Below are 17,627 nucleotides of genomic sequence, written 5' to 3' on the forward strand. Positions count from 1 at the left end.
GTCGCACTAAGCTCTGCCGCATCTACACCGACTTGGAAGCTCCCATAGAGCAGATGATTAGATGATCAAGAAAATCTAGGCAACTCTTTCAGGGCACTTTGACAAGGCTCGATGGACAACTTCGCTGGGATTACCTACTCCTGGATGCCAAGGGCCTTGAAACCCCGTGCCTGGAAGCCCTATACAAATGGCCGTAATACCATATGGATGACCGGCATGAATGATCTGGGACTCTTCCATGCCATGGTTGTTGAACGAAACACGAGAAATGAGCGTTTCACGAGGAGTCTGGGGTGATTTGTGTCACAAATAGCAATTCCAATTCTAACTGTTCTCGTTCTGTGGGTGAATTGCTAACGTTGAAAGCCAGAACTTAAAGCAAGAGACTCAAATCTACGCGTATATGACAGGTTTCTGTAGCTAAGATTGACTATGTGCTCCTATTGAAGAATCGAATAGATGGGTCAAATATCTATCGTCTCGATATGGTGCGCCTAAGGAAGTCCTGTCCAACCATTCTATCTACGCATAGTCTAAGCCACAATTTGGCTTCAAACGGAATAAACAACTAGACTAGGTTACCTATTGCTCATAGGAGTTACTGCGAGCCGCATGCCGGGAGGCGAATGCGAATCAGACCCGTTTCTACTACCTTACCCACGTTAGGCCGTTCAATACGAGAGAACACGGGATAATATTTCGTCCATGGAGATAAAACCGAAGAGCGGACTTGTAACCAATTTTAGAGAGCCTTGAACGATAGGTCCAAAAGGTTGTGCAGATACTTTCTGAGGTAATAAATTGGTTAACGAGATTCTGGACACTCTTACTTTTTTTTTTCCCCATCTCAGCACACTCTCCTTACGTTCAACATCTCTCTTCGTTTTCTTCCATTCGAAAAGTTGGAATTATCACTTTATAATATCCTAATTGTTTTGCTCAAAACATTTCAAATGGGCTTGCTTTCGTTTATTAGCGCTGTCTTTTCGAAATTTCCAAATTTCGCCCGCAGGCCAGGCTGGATTGCTGCGCACGCCGATTCTCTTCGACTCCATCGATTTCCTAGCAACGAGGAAGATGGCGACGAGGAAAACTTGGGCCGGCCCTCCAAGTCACGATGCCATATAAACTTTAGGCTGATTTTCCTACTCATAGGAGTAATCACTGCTACGGTTGTCTTCGCGAAGCTCTTCGATCCCGCTCGCCTCAAAAGCCTCACCCATCCCCAAATATCATACTCGTCCTCTATTGTCCCAATGTGGGGATCAAACAAAGAAACTGAAGGCACACCCGTGTTGGGAGAGTCGTTTTTTGACTTTGGAATGTATTTTCCTGCACAGGGAAACAACTTCTTCCCCCTTGTCGCGTCGTACAACGAGCCTCCCCGACACCGACCGAAAACACCGCTCTTCATCCCCTTTACAAGAAACAACGCCATGATGCGACAAACCGTTCTTGGATACATCGCGAGTGGATGGCCAAGAGAAGATATCATCATCGTCGATAACAGCGGCACAGCCGATGCCAATAACCTTAAGCTCCTTTCGCATGACAACCCCTTTTTCCTCGACTATGATTTGTTTCGATACAGATACGGTGTTTCGATATTACAGACGTCTGTGCTTCTCAACTTTGCCCAAATACAAAACTTTTTGATGAGGGTAGCCATGGCTCGTCACTGGCCATACTACTTCTGGAGTCACATGGATGTCGGCATCCTGAGCCACGAAGAAGAGACACCCTACACGTCGTTTTACGAACGCATTCTCAAAGTCCTCGACGAAGCCGAGTCATCTCGAATCTCAGGAAAAAAGTGGGCTGCCAAGTTTTTCAACTTTGACTACCTCACTCTGATCAACGTCGAGGCATGGAGACACATTGGCACATGGGACGTGTTTATTCCCTACTACGCTACAGACTGCGATGCCTATGGGCGAGTCAAGATGCTGGGCTATTCCATTGATGGCGTCCATGCTGGACACATATGGGATGTTAATAACTTTGTAGACGACCCCGAATCAAGGTTCTTCCCGCCTGCGTCTCAGCCATCGTTGGAAAAGGATAAAGACTCTGCCAACCACACCTCCGAAGACAATGCACCGAACTCTGCGAGGTTCCAGGCTTTACGAGAGGAGCTACAGAAAATCCAAGACGCGAAAAACAGCGATTCGAAGGGCCGTAATACATGGCAGAACATGCAAAAGGGAGGAAAGGGGGAGCCATGGACATATGACCCCGCTGGTTTCCAAGTTGCCTGGTGGGAAATGGCAGAGGACGGACGGAAGCTCTTTAGACATAAATGGGGTGATGGTGGCTGTGATCTTTTCGAAGAGAAAAAGACAATTGAAGATATGTGGAAAGATGCGAAGGATGATTAATAGAGAACAGGTTTCTTTTGGATATATGGAGGAGACGCGGTAATGTGTTTTGGATAGGTTGTGTTGTTCTACGGTTATACATAGTGCTGTATCCTCATTCGCTTAAATTCCATTTACAAACTATAGCGCATATTTTTTACGAGTGGAAATGGACATGAATACTGTCGATTGTAGAACAGAGAGAAACCAGAGGCCGAACTGTGAGAGTTCCACAACGCGCTCTGTTCAGGTTATTCTGCTCCTATTTGGTGGGGAACAATATCCCTCGTGCACGTACCTACGGAGTACGGGGTACAGAGATGTAGTATCTATAAATAGAGCCTATCTCTTCTCTCTCGAGCAAACCCGGGCGCGAAATACGAGTATGATTTTGTCAAGTGTGGCTGTGAAGGGCTGAGCTCGATGCAAGGGTGGTATTAAACCACGAGAGTTTCATTCACCTAGAGCAAATAATAAAGAGGGTGGGTCGTCTGCGAAACATGCGCATGGCTGGGGAAACAACCTGCCAAATTAATGCGAGGCAGCCGATGGTGATTAAGCATAGAAGCAATCTTCTACTACAGCCTGGCAGAAAGCGTGATTTCGAAACAGTACTGCAAGGAAACTGCTAGGTGCTGCTTGGTGATGCTTCAAATGTCTGTTTGCCTCGATTCAACAAACAGTTCTGTCAACCCTAACCCTCTCTGTGCACATTCAATCGACGGGTTGCCTCTCGCCAAACCACCCCAAAGGGAATCACAAGATCGCAGCCGGCATGATTAGATATACATGCGTTGACAGAATCCTCCATATCTACCGTCGCAGGGCTAACATTGGCTAGAGGAAAAACACTACCCTGGCGCTGTTACGCACGCAAACGACAGGCTGCGTCATCGCCTACGAGGCCGAGCCCACTTCAGCCGCGCCTGAAAGATGCGATAAAGACAACGGGCCTCTTCATCTTGCTTGGAGAAGGAAGAAGAAAATTGTTGATTGAGTGGCATATATATCATTGGGAGACTCTGTGCGTGTTTTTCCGCTGTGAATAGTGAAGGAAATCGACGTTCCGACAATTGGAGAGGGAGAGCATAACGACAGGCAATAGAACACGCTTCACTAGAGGCCTCCTCTCCCCTCTAATACTACCCCGCGACGACAAGAAAAAAAAAACTGCACTCGGCCGCATATCTATCAATCACCACATCATGGACGGCCGCTCAATCAGCTCCCTCACAACGCTATGCTCCGGGATATCGCAGCGAGCAATCTCAGGCGCCAATGAAATCCAATCTCTAGTCCAGCCGCTGGATTCAAGCCGGCAAGACATCTCGCCGCTGCTGTCGTCGCTGGCCAGCGCGCTGGAAGAGCTCAATCAATGGGCCACCAAGTTGGATGCTTGCCTTGTCGCCTCGACGGTGGCCATCCTGGTGCAGGATGCTTTCAAGGACCTTTTGACTAGTTGCGATGGGACAATGACGGTGCTGCACAAGCAATTGATGCGTCTACAGGCGGACAATGTCGAGAGAATCAACATCGACTTTTTGGTGGCGTACTACCAAACGATCAAGGCGAATAGCAACCTTTTGGAATCCATGGTTGATGTTGTCCAGACGTATGTTGAATCCCGCGGAGAGAAGACGTAAGTGTATTTTTGGGCTGACTGTTGGCAGAGAGGACAAAATCGAGCAGGAAGACAAGTTTTCACGATTGCAGGCCAACGACCTCTTGGTAGTGGTAGAGACTGTTACCGAGACATCAGCAAGCCAAAAGAGCATCTTGCTGGATGCGGGGGAATCACAAGCATCCGGAAGCAACACTACACCTGAAAGTAATACAACACCTGGAAGCAGCAGCACATCTGGGAACAGCAGCACACCTGGAAGCAACAGTACACCTGGAAGCAACAGTACACCTGGAAGCAGCAGCACACCTGGAATCAACAGCACTCCACATTCATCAAACAATGCCCAGCAAGACGACGAAGCCGCTGAGCCACCTCCATATTCCGCTGAAGTGGAGGCCGAAGCCGAAGCCGAAACTGAAACCGCAGCCGCAGCTTCTTCCTCAAATCCTCAACCCTCCGGATTCTCATGGGGCGCAGTTTTCAAAAATTCATTCAAGGCGATAGCAAATTCCCTTGTGCCACAACCAGGCCCTTTCGTCTCAGCACTGTGTCAAGCCGCTTCAATTGGCGACATCCAGCAAATCGCAGGCTTCCTCACCCAAGGCGCCAACATTAACGGCCGCAACGAGAACGGCAAGAATGCTCTGCAGTGCGCCATATTGGCTGACCAAGAAGATGCTGCTCGCCTGCTTCTGGCGTCGGGAGCGAGCACTTCTGGCTCTGGGTGGTCAGGCATGCCGCCGTTGTTTCTTGCGGCCTCGGTAGGCAGTCTTAATTCGGCCAGGATGTTTCTTGGTAAAGGAGCGAGCATCGACGAAAAGAGCACGTCTGGACAATCTTACTTTGTCGATGTTGTTTCGTCTGGCAACTTGGAAGGCATTCGGTTCCTTCTTGAGCAAGGCTGTAGCGCGAATACCAAGAACATAAGCGGCGAAGCCGTCATTGCGAACGCCGTGCGGAAGAAGCAGATGGCACTCGTGGAGCTGCTTTTCGAATTTGGAGCAAGCATCACTTCTACAGACATCTCTGGCCAAAATCTCCTGGCAGTGGCTCTCAACAAGAAGGAGTACGAGATGGCAGAGCTGCTTCTAAAGAAGGGTGCGAAGCCCAATGCCACCACCATCTCTGGGATGCCATTGCTGGCAGATGAGATCAACAATAGGCGACTCAAGACGGCCAAACTACTTCTCGAATGGGGCGCAGATCCCAACACCAAAGACTGGCATTCACAGCCAGTGTTGATCCTGGCGATCAAGAACTCCAAGATAGCCGCCGAGGAAAAGATCGACATTGTTCGCCAACTTTTCGCCAAGGGGGCCAACGGAGACGTGGTGGATGCTTTCAGCAAGACTCCCGCAATCTGCTATGCTGTTGAAGCTGGCATCTCGGAGATCATCTCCCTCATGCTACAGAGCGGGGCCAAGACGACGGCGACAATGCAGAACGGCGATTCTCTACTCAAGTATGCCATCGACCAGGGACGAAAGGATCTCACTGAGGCGCTCCTCCACTATGGGGCTGACCCAAACTACAGTGTTGGGGAGAATGGTGTAAAGCCTCTCGTTCAGGCACTTGTGAAGCAGGACCTTGATATGGTGCGTCTGCTACGGGAAGCTGGCGCCGATGTAAATGTGCCAGAGGTGCAGGATGTTGCAAGGGCATTGGCCAAGGCAGAGGTCTATGAGGCGCTGGGGATGCCGGCTCCCATTGAGGGAGATCCTCCAAACTACGATACTGCCATGAAGATCCAACAGTAAATTACAATCAGAGGAATATTTTCATTGGGTTTGGTCAAGCGAAGGCTTTGTTTTAGAATTGGAATAGCATAGCGTATTATATCATTTCTTTATTTGTATCTCTTTGAACGCCGTATTCTACCGTAATTATGCATCTATATGAAAGCTATGCTTGATCTTTCTAGTAAATCGAAATTTGAACGCGGAAAGACGAGGGGGAAAAAATAACCAAAAAAAATGCCGCCCTGATGCTCAGTTTACAATCCACGAATCACTTGCTTCAACCACCACGAATGGATACGTGCATCGCTGGTCAGTTCAGGGTGAAAGCTCGTACCCATAATCGAGCCCTGGCGAACCGCAATGATATCTCCGGCATCACCCTTCGTGACAGCCAGCGAAAGACCAGCCTTCGCCCTCTCGACTCGGTTCGCAAGTCTAGCCAAGACCTCCACCTCTGGGCCGTCACCATGAGGGAGGACCTCCTCCACGACTGGAGCACGAATGAAGATGCCCGGGAACTGCTCGGAGTTGCCTTCACCGGCGAGGAAGGGCAAATCGACGGGCGTAGCGAAGCTCTCCATTTGACGACCAAAGTGGTTGCGGTGGACGCGGACGCTGAGACCGCCGATGAGGGCCTGGCCTCCCTTCTTGGTGCCATTGGCTTCGTCGCAGAGGAGGATGAGGCCAGCGCAGGTTCCCCAGACGGGTTTCTTCTGGACCCTGCGTATCCTGATTAGTATGATGTCATATATATAACGAAGATGGAGGGCAATCTTACTTGACGAAATCACGCAGCGGCTCCAACAGGCCTGACTGTTGAGCAACAAACGATATAGTGGTGCTCTCGCCACCGGGAATCACCAAGGCATCGCATCTAGCGAGCTCCTGGGCGGTGCGCACCTCGACGGCTTCAAAAGCAAAGTCCTGGGAGAAGATGGAGGAGGCGGCCTTGTTCAGCAGCTCGATGTGCTCGATGAAGCCGCCCTGGAGGGCCAAGACACCGACTGTAAGGGCCATCATTTTCGGACGAGGATGATGTTGATGACGATATGGGAGATGCAAGGCGTTATGCATGCAGCATGGGAAGTTGTTTTGGTGACTGTTGCTTGTTTTCAAGGCAAAGTCTCTGGTATCTTTTATCGCCCGGCTGACGAGGTGAGTTGAGGACTGATAAGAGGCGCCGGTAGCCGGACTGGCGAATGAATTTTTTGGTGGTGGCGGGGTTGACAAAGATGAATGGTGGCGTGAACCCCAGGTATTGGATTGGGGTCCAGTACAAGTAAGTACCTTGTTTGTACACAAGTATTATACTGTAGTACGTAAGGAGGATACTAGGTATAGTGTTGTAATGCACAGTCTAAGTCGAAATAAGCAATACCTGTTGTCATGAGTTGCGCATGGTCGGAATCTGGATGCTGCGGCTATCAATTGGCCAAGGGCAGGCTATCGACGGCAATAGGAACTGGTGGCCGCGTCTGGCTACACAACAGGTACATGACGTTGAAAGAAGAATGGCACAAGCCAGGGTCTAGCATCGAAAAGCACCGAAGAGTCATGCAGTGCATGGCCTGGGCCTGGGATCGATAATATTACACGCCATGTCACTCGTCGCTAGCTCTGCATCTCTGCTGGTCTAAAGGGCGCCGGTACATGCACTGATGGGGCTCTGCTCTGTCTTGCTGTAAGGAGTTGGGCGTGTGCATGTACGAGTACATACTACTATGTAGTAATATACAGCTCCGCCATCGGGATGTTTCGGGGGCATTTCTGGGAGCGGGATTGCCTGATTTTGCCATGTTTGTTGCGTCTGCTTGATAATCCGAGCAGTAGTACGGAGTACCGTAGAGGAAGAGGCATTGAATTGCCTCCGCCTTGCATGACAAGCACATACATGTACATAGAACGCAGCTCCGGAGATGAAGATTCACTCCGCAGGATGCAGATGCAAGCTGCAAGTGCAAAATGCAAAATGCAAAATGCAAAACCCGCGCTACACCTGCATGAGGCGTCAACGGAGTCGCCCAAAGAGGCCAAGCCCAGCTGCAGCGCGTCCAGCCCAAGGCCAGTCCGGTGGTCCGGATTCGAATCCACTGCCTACTCCTGCGGCCATCTTTGATTTGTGACTAGCAAGTGAGATCTCGAGGGGTCAATGGCGCGCCGCTAGGGCTCTGACGGCTCTCGGACAGGCTTCTAGACGGTGGTTAATAGATGTCCCGCCTGTTACGTGATGGGCCTGCAAGCCCGCGAGCGTTGCCATCTGCGAGCTTCTGTGGTGTTTCGCCCTCCCGACGACATTTCGACTACTGCTGGAGTACCTCTTTCAGCTCCAATACGTTCTATTGAGATGTGAGTTAGTAATTGCAAAAACCTACAGCAACTCGTACAATTTGAATTCCCGATGCTTGCCGCCACGCCCACCAGCCATGTCCCACCCCCTGTAACCATTCACTTATGTACAGTATCCTCGCCCTCATCTCTCTGCCTCGTCTTCCCCCGCCCTGGTGCAACGTCGTCGACAGGCGGTCCCAAGGCTACGGCCGGCATCCAGAGTGCATATGCGGCCTGTCACTGTACCGGTACGAACAATAGCAACAAAAGAGACCCCAAAAAAGTCCCCATCTCGGCTCCGTTTTCGCTTGCTCCGCAGAGGAATGCGCGGCGCCCGCCTCCGCCATGCAAGTTACAAGTTCCAAGTTAGTCTAGCGGTACCTTCAAAAGCATGTGCCAAGGACAAACGAGGAGCGCATGTGCCGATGTACTCCGCGTGTACCTACGCTAGAAGCAAGTAAGAGCGAGACGTAGGGCGAGGTACCTTCGTAATCTGTATTGAAATTTTTCTTGGGTTGGTCCGTAAGATTCTTCTTAGTTGAATAAATTGACTCAACCTGTTGCTTGTGCCCCGCGGTTGGCCTTTTCCCCACTGCCGCCAGTGCCCGGACTGCCCCTCATATATTGAAGGCATCGCCAACCGGAAGCAACTTCGTGTCCAGACTTGCAAACCACTCAATTCGATTCCTTGATACCCTTGGGACAACTCTATACTTGTGTGTGCAATTCCATACATGCCGATAACCCTCTGAGAGACTGCTTGTTCTGTTGTGCTAACCATCTCTCCTCTCTGCTGCCCCAGGTTCTCCATCCACATCCTCCCACTACTACCATCACCATGACCAACGACGCCTCCACCACCAACGGCTCTGCTGCCGCTCCCGCGACCACCTTTGCCCTCAAGGCTGGTCTCGCCCAGATGCTCAAGGGCGGCGTCATCATGGACGTCACCAACGCCGAGCAGGCCCGCATCGCCGAAGAAGCTGGTGCTTGCGCCGTCATGGCCCTCGAGCGAGTCCCCGCTGATATCCGCAAGGACGGCGGCGTTGCTCGCATGTCCGACCCTGCCATGATCAAGGAGATCCAGGACGCCGTCACCATCCCCGTCATGGCCAAGGCCCGTATCGGCCACTTCGTCGAGTGTCAGATCCTCGAGGCCCTGGGCGTGGACTACATCGACGAGTCCGAGGTCCTGACACCCGCTGATGACGAGAGCCACGTCGAGAAGAGCCCCTTTGGCGTGCCCTTTGTCTGCGGCTGCCGCAACCTGGGCGAGGCCCTGCGCCGTATTGCTGAGGGCGCTGCCATGATCCGAACCAAGGGCGAGGCCGGCACCGGTGACGTTGTCGAGGCTGTCCGCCACATGAAGACTGTCAACAGGGACATTGCCCAGGCCAAGGCTGCTCTTGCCGAGGGCGGCATTGTTCGTCTCCGCGAGCTTGCTCGTAAGCTCGAGGTTGACGTTGAGCTGCTGCGCCAGACTGCCGAGCTGGGCCGTCTCCCCGTCGTCAACTTCGCCGCCGGTGGTGTTGCCACCCCTGCCGATGCTGCTCTCATGATGCAGCTGGGCTGTGACGGTGTCTTCGTCGGCAGCGGCATCTTCAAGTCTGGCGACCCTGCCAAGCGAGCCAAGGCCATCGTCCGCGCTGTCACCCACTTCCGTGACCCCAAGGTCCTTGCCGAGTGCAGCACCGGACTCGGTGAGGCCATGGTCGGCATCAACTGCGACACCATGAAGCCCGAGGAGAAGCTTGCCGGCCGCGGCTGGTAAGCAGCATGTATATGATTTAGCAAGGGAAAAAAAGAGGAGGAAAAGCAAATATGGGATATGAAAAGAAGAGACAGAGGAGGAAAAGACTGGCACAGGGCCTCAAAAATGTATCTTATTCTACTGTTGGACTTGGCGTTGTGGACTTTTGTCGCTTTGGGTGGCACTTAGCATGCTGAACATCAAAATTCTGAGAATGCTGTTAGGATATGTAACACAGTGAGGATATACAGCATAGCACGAAATCTTCATTTACTTTTTTATACACCTCTTTCCCCCATTGTGACATAATACATCTACAAGTAGTTGATATTTCAATCATCTCGTTGGGTCAGGGTTGGGTTTCTTTAGAAAATTGAAGTTCTGAAAATAACAGCCCGTAAAAGGGAGGGGAGGCAAAGCTGCCCGCTGCCAGCTGGCCGCACTTCTACCCACGCAGGCCACAATGCCCAGGTTTACCTTTTTCCCCTTTGTTTACTCAACACAACTTCACAATGCGAGTGGTCATGCTTTTCATTCTTCTCTGCATCAAGCTCGGATTCCCCAAATTCTTCAAGTTCTACGAGTTCCTCAAGAGCCGCTTTCAACCTTTCCGTCGTCATCGCCAGCGCAAGAGGTGAGTCTTGTTTCAGTATTGTGCTTTGTGCTTCTGTCTTTCACCTTCTTCTCACTTCTGTGACCTTCCTTGAGGATATTTTCCTTCTTCTCTCGTGGAATCCTCGGGCGGCATCTTCCCTTCTTCAACCAAAGATATCTTTCCTCAAGCAAGACAACCTTCTTCAAACATCAAGCAAGATAACCCTCTTCAAGCTTCAAGCAAGACAACCTTCTTCCATTCCAACATGTTCCTCGTCTATCTCATCAAAGTTTTAACCTTCTTTCTCAATATTTTCCTCTTCTCCGTCCTACTTGTCGTTGCCATCCCCATGTGCTTCTTGATCATTCTCTACTTTCTTTACCAAGTCCTGCGCCTCCATCTAGGTTTCTAACCACCCCTTTCTATCCACAGCAAGGGAACAAAGAGCGTTCACTTCGCTGAGCCAAAAGTTCACATTCGCATCGTTCATCAAGCATTCTCGCGATATTTCTAAGCCAGCCGCTGCATTCTACTGCAACCGCAAAACTTGGTTCGTACAAACCCATATACTCATCTCCTCATCTTCGAGACCTTGCGAGCTAACCATCTCCAAAGAACAAATTTACTTTCAGTTATACCAAGCATCTCTTCATCAAGCAACCATGTTTTTCGCCAACCGAACTGAGGAGCTCGAGTACTACCGTAACGGCATGCGGCATCCACCCACGGATCTCGAGTTCTGGACTGTTTCTTTTATCTTCTGCTCGTTCATCAGTGTTTTCACCGTCCTCATAATATATCCTAAAGGAACTTGGTTCCAGTGTCTCTCCGGAGCCGCTTTACTCTACCTCTTCTGTCAGGTTGTAGTCAACTACGTCAGCTGCGAGTAATGGAACTCAAGGATGGAATCTAAATCAAATATTTGCTAAGGGTTAAATGGAATTCAACTGCGAGGGTTAAACGCAGTTTCTACTTTTTATTCGGTCTCTTTGTGATTAAACATGTGCATGCCTTTGTGTCCCTTGTTGTATTTCGTTGTAATCTTCTTCTGTCGTTCATTACCAAAATATTTTCACTGCTGTCAATCCCTTTCGACTTTCTTTGGGGATTCTCTCTTGGTGTTCCTCCAGGATGACCGATACCGGCGCTGGAGTTTCGTTTCAATCATGATTGTGGGCCTTCTTTCTTTCTTTCCGTTATTCTTCTTTAATGATATCTCTGTTGTCACCAAACAAAATGGAATTCAAATACTGTCATTTCTTTTTTTATTTATTGAACTGTAGAGATATCTCCCTTATGATGTCTATTCGATGTCTTGTTTTGTAGTTTTGCATTCTTGTTCTTTCTTCCGATGTATGATGCTTATCCCATCTTCCCATTCTTTGCTACAAAGGTCCCATTTACCGCTGCTTCTGTGATAATTGCACTTGATAGCCTGTATTCTCTATATTATGGTCTCTTCGAGATTGACTTCTGCCGCGTGCGTAGCTTCGTAGCAACTCATCCCATGTCTATGCAACTTTTGCTCCTGAGAATTCTCTTGACCTGCCCTCTACTGCAAATTTATCACTTTCTTTGCGCCCATGATGATTGACTATCATCCAGCTAATTGTTTGTTTATATTTTCCAACTCTTGCCATATGGCCCCTTGAACACAGGGCCTTGTGTGCGCTCGCTCGTTTTACGGCTGCCTGTAACCATTCGTTGTATTTTCTCCGTGTTTCTGTCGTGTTTCTAGCTTGCAGTTTGAATTCTCGATTTTCGATTCAATTCCGTACCCTGTAGCCTAGAGATTAGATTCGTTAGCTATCAGTTCGTCATAGTTGGGAGCAATCATGTGTGCCATACCAAAAGCTCTTTGCGTCCCCCTAATGCACATACGCGTAGCATCTCTGTATTTGTGCCCCAGCCTTGTCGCCCCAGCCTTGTCGCTCCATCCAAGGCGCTCTACTCGATTCTTGATCGGCCTTTTCACTGTATGATTTTCGCCTATGTCGTTTGTTGGGGCATCGCTTGTTGTTAGTTTGTCTTCGTTTTGCATGTTCTCTAAGCGCAGACACTAGAGGTAGTCAGCTTCTCAACCTCGCCTGAATGAAATATGGAACATCTTTGCTTTGCCTTGACCAAATTGATTCCGCCTAAGAGTGGGAAAGCCGTAATTCCTGCTTAGGCAGAACTCTGCATTCAAATCAGAGCCGTTTTCCAATCGAGCAGGCCGAACGTCTAGGCGAAATATCCGCTGGCACTGAACTTTGCTGTCAAGTCTCGATGCAAATCACAAGTTTCAGCTTCTACCGCCGTGCTTAGAGAATAAATTTAGTTACCAATTCTAGAGCAAAGTGTCACACGTGATCGGGGTCAGGGGCAAGAGATTGTTTCCAAACATATTCTTTTTTTATGTCTATTCTACATTTTGACTACCTGAATTACGTGTGTCCTAGGTAAGAGAAGTCAGCAATCGGAAAATTGAAGTTGAAGTCAAACATTAACATTAAGAGAAGCGATAGTCAGAGGAGATCCAATGGACACTGTCTTGCAGCTCACTCATTGGAAATCCAGTTACGTGATTGTCATCATCCTACGGTTGAGAAAAATAAGTGAAAAGAAAACTCACCATAGTTGATTGACTTGGAAAACGTGCATGTTCAGGTTTCTTCTGATCAACGTGCTAGGAAGTTGTTAGCCTCTGAATACAAAAGATTAAAATAGAAAAAAGAGCAGCAACAAACTATGGTCAGAAGAACCCTACAGTAGCTGTAATAATAGAATACTTTAAAGGCATCTCTACAACCATCCCATGATGGCGCCGTTGGTATAATCACTCCATAAAATAACGAGAAAGAGAAAGAGAGGAGATACCTACCGGAAAGCTTCGAACAGAAGGATCTCAAACCTGAAAATTTCTTCCGAGATCTGATCCAGACACATGGTCAGCCATCAGGAAGATAATTCCAAATCAGAAAACACCAAGATGGAAATTTCATGGTCAGAAGAACCCTGTTGCCACTGGAGAGGAGAACGTGTTAAGGCTCTCCTCTCAGCGCACTCATGTAATATAGTGTTCTTTATTGTCACCATCCCATGCCGTCGAAGAGGAGAGGAGAGGGAACCGACCGGAAATGAATGAGGGTAGACCTGGCCAAAAAGTGGTTAGCATGCGGATCTAAACGCGAGAGCAGAAAAATAATGTTGAGAAATTCCATGGTCAGAAGAACCCAGGTTTCACTGGTAGAGTCCCAGTGCACTCATTTGAGATTGTGTTCTTTTTTGTAATCATTCCATGACGTGGAAGAGAAAAGCGACTTACCAGAAAAGCAAAGGCGAGCAAAGGAATGGAAGAGATGTCGGGTTTATGTCAAGCCCTGATCTAGAAAACTGCCAGTAAACAAATTCCAAAGTAGCAGCAAAAAAGAATGGGGAAAGAGTTGTATGGTCAGAACAACGACTCGAAACACTTTCAAGCATTTCAAAGTACTCATTGGCAATCATCCAGGAATGATGTAATCATCCCATACGTATCAAGTGAAGGAAGAATCAGAGGGAGGGGGGATGAAGGACACTTACCGAACTGTTTGAACCAGAGTTGTCGAGCGCTATTTCAGAAAAGAGATCAGCAGTCGGAACAAGAACAATGAAGTCAGAAAATGTGATCAAGAAACTATGGTCAGAAGAACCCTAATAACTTTGTACCTCATTATGGATCGTATTGTATCATTCTGTCTAATCACCCCAAAGGAAAAAGAAAAAAAAGAAAAGATGAAGACTTACTGATGATGATCGAACCAAACAAATGCTGAAATTACCTGTTAAAGTCGAGTTAGCCAGCACGCAAAAAAGGGAGTAGAAGGGGAGTTGAGTTTGGTCGCTCAGAATTGGAATTTGTCTTCACAGTCTGGCTGGTGGCCAATAAGCCCCAGGCAGATCAGAAGGAACCTTTGGCTCATCATTGCGACTCTAGGAAGGGGGGAGAATTGAAAGCAGACCAATTTCTTTCATCAATGGCCAACATGAGAACATGGAATGGCATGGGTTGCCTTTCCGACACACAGAGCACAGGAGAAAATGAACCAGCTAAGGCGAGAGGCCAAAGTGAATCAATTTCAGCGTCAGACTCAAATTTTTGATTCCATGGCTGACTTGCAGTTGGAACAGAACCCTATGTCATCATCCTGAATGTGTATGTGTTGGAAGGAGACAAGCGAGAGAGAAGATAGGGATGACGAGATCAGAGCGACAAATGTCGACCATCTTTTTCGCCAACACACAGAGCACAAGTGAAAAAGAAACAACTGCAAGCGAGAGGCTAGAGTGAGTCAATTTCGGCGTCAGACTTGTAAATTTTATTCCATTGCTGGCGAGCAGCTGGAACTAGAACCCAATGTCATCATCCTGAGTGTGAATGTGTTGGGAGAAAAAGAAGATAAAAAGAAAAGAGAGGAAGAGAAGAAGAAAGAGAAGACAGAATAGAATTGAGGAAAGAAAAAGCAAAAGTTGGAAATTTGAAGTGAAGTGACAGCGAATGCAAATTTGCTTCTTCCAGCGAACACAAGCACAAATGAAGGAATCAACAACAAGCGAGAGGCCAGAGAGATTCAATCACGTCAGACTCAAAAATTTCATTCCATTGCAGAATTGCAGTCGGAATATAGAACCCGTAGTCATCACTCTATGTGATGTGTGCACGGATTGAAGCGACGAGGATGAACGAGAGAAGGAGTGACAAAAAGGTGGGAATGAAGAAAGAAAACAAATATCGCGAGAAAGATGAAACTAGGATGGATGCAACTGTGCTTTTCGTTCCAACACACAAGCACAAATTGAAAGATCCAACCACAAGCGAGAGGCTAGGGAGGATCGATCAATGTCAGACACAATTTTTTTATTCCATTGCTGACCAGCAGCGGAATACAGAACCCTTGGTCATCACTCGATGTGTGTGTGTTGGGTAGAGGTAGCACAGGCAGTGGCAGTGGTAAGAAAGGAAGGGGAGAGAGGGAGAAGGAGGAAAGGTAAATGTAGGGGGCAAACAGGAAAAAGAAGAGAGGAAAGGAAAAGAAAAGAAATTGAGAAAATTTTGAAGTCAGAACCAACTTGAATCTGCTCTCTTTTTCTTTTCAGCACCCACAAACACAAAAAGAGAGAATCAACAGCAAGCGAGAGGCCAGAGTGATTCAATCAGTGTCAGACGAAATTTGTTATTTCCATTGCTGGCTAGCAGCTGGAATACAGAACCCTTTGGTCATCATTCCATGTGTCTGTGTGTGGCAAAGAGAAAGCAAGAAGCAGAAAAAAGAAAAAAGAAGTGCGAAAAAAAAAAGTGAGGAAAAGAGGACACTTACCGAGAGAGAAGTCGATGGAAAACAAAAAGAAAATGAAAATGAAAATGACCCTCGAGAAGCGCACGCAGAACAACCGAAGTTGAACAACCGAAGTCGAACAACCGAAGTCGGACTGCCCATCAGACAGAGTATTTGATTCCATTGCTGGCTGGCAGCTGGAAAAGAACCCTTTTGTCATCACTTGGCAGATGGAAGTGAAATGAAAGGGAGAATCAGAAGAGAAAGAGAAAAACAGAAGAGAAAGAGAAAAACAGAAAAGAAAGAGAGAGAAAAAAATGAAAGTTTGAAGACATACCTTTGAAGAGAAGACGAAAAAGAAAGCGACGGTCACAGTGGAAGGAGAAGTCGAGAATGGAAAGTGGAAATGGAAACATAGAAGTGGAAGATGGGCGATGGAGGTCGACGATGGAAGTGGAAGTGGAAGTGGAAGTGGAAGTGGAAGTGGAAGTGGAAGTGGAAGTGGAAGTGGAAGTGGAAGTGGAAGTGGAAGTGGAAGTGGAAGTGGAAGTGGAAGTGGAAGTGGAGGTGGAAGATGGAGGTAGAAGATGGAGGTGGAAGATGGAAGTGGAAGATGGAGGTGGCAGTAGAAGTGGAAGTGGGAAATCGAAATCAAAGATGAAGACTAGAAATAGAGGAGAGAAACGAAAGTGGAAGATGAAAATGGAATTCAGATTGAGATTGGAACTGGAAGTAGAAGAGGAAATGACCAAAAAGAAAAAGAAAAGAAGAAAGAGATGGAGAAAAAAAGACAAAGACCAAAAAAAGGACCAAAAAGAAAAAAGGGAAAATGGAAGAGAATGAAGAGGGAAGAGAAGGAAGAGGCAATAGGGAAGAGGGAAGAGGGAAGAGGGAAGAGGAAGGGGGTAAAGGGAAAAAGAAAAAGAAAAAGAAAAAGAGATTTCAGGATCATATTAAAGGTGTAGTCAACGAACTCCTCTGGCTGCTGATCTGGCAGACAGAGTTGTTCTCAGAAGAACCCTTTTCTAATCATTTCCTGCCAAAGAATTGGAGCTGGGTTTATGAGGTTAGCAGTACCAACAAAATTCACAACTCAAAAAAGACATAAGGGGAAAACTCAGCTGGAAATCCGGATGGTGAAAGGAGGAAAGAAAAAAGGAAGAGAGAGTGGGAGGAGGAGAGGTTCAAGTAGTTGTGGGAATCAGAGGAGTGGAGCCTACTGATCTGGCTGTCAGGTGTTGGGAAAAAAAGTGAACTGGAAAATCAACACCTGCACCTCGTTTCTGGCCTATGAGAATTCGGGATCACTGCAGTCGCGTAGGCAACGAGAGGGCAAACGCGTGCTGTTTTGGCCAGAAGCTTCCACAGTCAACGCCACCGGTATCAAGTTCATGCAGAAGTGAAGTCTGGGTTGGCCTCCTCGCTCGATCATTGGCAGACTTGGAGGAGGAGAGGGGCATTCAGGGGATGACTCTGCATGGACAAGCGAGAAAAGTGAATTGATATTGAAATTGTCTGCGTATGTGATGCAGTTGCCTGTTCTCGAGGAGGGAGGGATTGGTGTTGCAATATGTGAGGTTGCTGGCAAGGGAATTGAGGGCGTCAATGGGCATGATGATATTGGAGGGCAAGTTGGTATCAAGGCTTTGATGATGCTGTAGATGTGTAGAGCAATTGGTAGTAATAAAGTTTCCATACAATTGTCATTTGTGCCATATATCTGGAATTCGTAATTGTGTAGTTGTTTGAATTGGATATATCGCATTGCAGGTGTAGTGCTGCTGGCCTCTGTAGCCCCCCTGGAGCCTACGTACAGGGCACTGCTACGATACTCTTGTGCAGGTGAAGCTATTCCCAGTCCCATACGGCTGCAATTGCTGTCCAAGTTGCATATTGCGTTACTGTCCATGCTGAAAAAGATGTCACAAACATTGGAA

At 48.0% G+C, this 17,627-nt stretch overlaps 6 protein-coding genes across 6 annotated transcripts; 5 read left to right on the forward strand and 1 right to left on the reverse strand.

Moving 5' to 3' along the window:
- Positions 1–1,322: 1,322 nt before the first annotated feature.
- On the forward strand, positions 1,323–2,378 carry TRIVIDRAFT_159843 (uncharacterized protein; the record flags this gene model as incomplete). The annotated part of the gene is made up of 1 exon (XM_014096833.1): positions 1,323–2,378. One exon carries the CDS (start codon positions 1,323–1,325, stop codon positions 2,376–2,378), a length of 1,056 nt encoding a protein of 351 aa, XP_013952308.1.
- Positions 2,379–4,460: 2,082 nt separating this feature from the next.
- Positions 4,461–5,738, forward strand: TRIVIDRAFT_182728 (uncharacterized protein; the record flags this gene model as incomplete). The annotated part of the gene is made up of 1 exon (XM_014096834.1): positions 4,461–5,738. The coding sequence occupies one exon, from the start codon at positions 4,716–4,718 to the stop codon at positions 5,736–5,738; it is 1,023 nt and encodes a 340-aa protein (XP_013952309.1).
- Positions 5,739–5,974: 236 nt separating this feature from the next.
- TRIVIDRAFT_44779 (uncharacterized protein) lies at positions 5,975–6,740 on the reverse strand (the record flags this gene model as incomplete). Its single annotated transcript, XM_014096835.1, has 2 exons — positions 5,975–6,440; positions 6,499–6,740. The coding sequence occupies 2 exons, from the start codon at positions 6,738–6,740 to the stop codon at positions 5,975–5,977; spliced, it is 708 nt and encodes a 235-aa protein (XP_013952310.1).
- A 1,989-nt stretch (positions 6,741–8,729) lies between these two features.
- Positions 8,730–10,080, forward strand: TRIVIDRAFT_76510 (uncharacterized protein; the record flags this gene model as incomplete). The annotated part of the gene is made up of 2 exons (XM_014096836.1): positions 8,730–8,764; positions 8,851–10,080. The coding sequence occupies one exon, from the start codon at positions 8,887–8,889 to the stop codon at positions 9,817–9,819; it is 933 nt and encodes a 310-aa protein (XP_013952311.1).
- Positions 10,081–10,310: 230 nt separating this feature from the next.
- Positions 10,311–11,283, forward strand: TRIVIDRAFT_67326 (uncharacterized protein; the record flags this gene model as incomplete). The annotated part of the gene is made up of 2 exons (XM_014096970.1): positions 10,311–10,432; positions 10,830–11,283. The coding sequence occupies 2 exons, from the start codon at positions 10,311–10,313 to the stop codon at positions 11,281–11,283; spliced, it is 576 nt and encodes a 191-aa protein (XP_013952445.1).
- Positions 11,284–16,117: 4,834 nt separating this feature from the next.
- TRIVIDRAFT_226229 (uncharacterized protein) lies at positions 16,118–17,093 on the forward strand (the record flags this gene model as incomplete). Its single annotated transcript, XM_014096837.1, has 2 exons — positions 16,118–16,327; positions 16,926–17,093. 2 exons carry the CDS (start codon positions 16,118–16,120, stop codon positions 17,091–17,093), a joined length of 378 nt encoding a protein of 125 aa, XP_013952312.1.
- Between the last annotated feature and the right edge of the window lie 534 nt (positions 17,094–17,627).

Source organism: Trichoderma virens (assembly GCF_000170995.1).
Source record: "Trichoderma virens Gv29-8 chromosome Unknown TRIVIscaffold_87, whole genome shotgun sequence".
Classification (NCBI taxonomy): Eukaryota; Fungi; Ascomycota; class Sordariomycetes; order Hypocreales; family Hypocreaceae; genus Trichoderma; species Trichoderma virens.